The sequence below is a fragment of the Aphanomyces invadans genome (assembly GCF_000520115.1).
Source record: "Aphanomyces invadans strain NJM9701 unplaced genomic scaffold supercont1.40, whole genome shotgun sequence".
Classification (NCBI taxonomy): Eukaryota; Oomycota; class Saprolegniomycetes; order Saprolegniales; family Verrucalvaceae; genus Aphanomyces; species Aphanomyces invadans.
Genome location: NW_008580185.1, coordinates 88,115 through 89,802, shown reverse-complemented (window position 1 = coordinate 89,802; position 1,688 = coordinate 88,115). Strand labels below are relative to the sequence as shown.

Below are 1,688 nucleotides of genomic sequence, written 5' to 3'. Positions count from 1 at the left end.
ATCCGTACGCACTGTACGCTACTGATGTCAAGTTCCAGCCTTGTGAGCGTCCAAGTGGCCGTCACGCTGAAGCCAAGCCGTTCTTCAGTGCCAAGCACAAGATGTACGGCTTCAAGGTCGAAGCCTCTGTCTCGCCCGATGGTCGCCTAGTGGACATGAGTGAACCACATCTTGGTTCAGTAGCAGACCTCACCATCCTGCGCTATCGTATTGACAACCATCGCCATGCCTTGACCAAGTCGGCGGAAGAGCTCTTGGTGCCCGACCATGGAGAACAAGCACAAGACCACCCCGACATGTGGGTGATGCTTCTCGACAAGAGCTACTACGGTGCAGCTGCAGACCTTCGAGCGATTCACCCCAAGAAGAACCCACCCCGTGGTCTGCTGGACCAGGATAACATCGCTCGTAATCGACGCGTCTCGTCGGACACAGTTCTTGTGGAGAACATTTTTGGTCGTGTGTGCAGCTTGTGGAAAATTTCCTACTCGACGATTGCATGGAATCAAGGTGTTTACGATGAGATTCAACGTCACTCATTTGTTCGAACTAATTTCCATGTGCTATTGATGCCACTGCGTGAAGCAGACTGTTTGTGGTATCGTTCTGTTCTTGCCTGTTATGATGCAATGGCCCGAGCCAACGCAACGAAGCGTGCTGAAGTGCAGCGAAAGTCCCGTCATCGTCGAATGCAACGCATATGCTCTTAGTCGTGGACGTGGCAACTTCTAATTCTCTGCTTCGTCGTCTCCTGCGTCGCAAAGTTACTTGTTTGACTAACCTTGGACAGGTAAAAAGTTAAAAGGGTAAACGACCAATAAAACGCTTTTACCCCTTTCGACACGTTTCAACCGGGTATTTAACTCTTTAACGTGCTCTTGGTCGGGATAAACCTTTTGGCAACTAAGCTTAACCTTCACCTTATCTCATACGCTCGACAGATTGCAGGGTTTTGCGATGTTAAGCAGTGCCCAGGAAGGTTGGTAGTATTCAACCAGACACTGAGTACTATGGAATTTCTGGGCGTTGTGATGAGGTCATCGAGGATTCAGGATTGATTCGAGTTCAATCCAGATCAACAAGGTCTCAGGATAGGCATGGGTAACTGGTTCTGCATTCTAGTGAACTGGGAAAAAACTCGCAAGCGTTGTACTCGCGAGTATTTTGAAGTTTGCATGCATCGAGCTGACCCATGGTCAGCGAGCGAAAAAAATTCATGGATAATGGTATCCATCTAATTCTGAGATGAGGCCACTGATTGGCCAACACAAGATAGAAAATATGCAATTTTAATCTTGACCAGGACGCGGATAGACCGATCCCTGGACCAATTTGAGTGATCAGTACCCTGATTTTGCGTGCTAGGACTGGCATCGGATACTGTAAACCCAGAAAAAAGCTGACACCACCAAAAATGCCGACCACATCCAGAACAAGATCGGTTACATAGAATTCCACAGCCTGTCCTTCAATTCCAAGTCAGAAACGCATTCATTTTGACCAATTGTAGGGTAGATAAAATTGGACCTGTGATTGACTGGAAGAAACTCTCGTGATTATAGCCAATAAAGTTAGACTGACCAAAGCAATATAAAAATATTGATTTCGTTCTGCCTCCATGCATGGTACTCCCTCCGTCCCATTTTACTTGCGTAGATCAGAAAATGGATGTACGGCGCCTTGAATAA

At 47.2% G+C, this 1,688-nt stretch overlaps 1 protein-coding gene across 1 annotated transcript; it reads left to right on the top strand.

Moving 5' to 3' along the window:
• Positions 1-101: 101 nt before the first annotated feature.
• Positions 102-732, top strand: H310_12505 (hypothetical protein; the record flags this gene model as incomplete). The annotated part of the gene is made up of 2 exons (XM_008879574.1): positions 102-542; positions 589-732. The coding sequence occupies 2 exons, from the start codon at positions 102-104 to the stop codon at positions 730-732; spliced, it is 585 nt and encodes a 194-aa protein (XP_008877796.1).
• Positions 733-1,688: the final 956 nt, after the last annotated feature.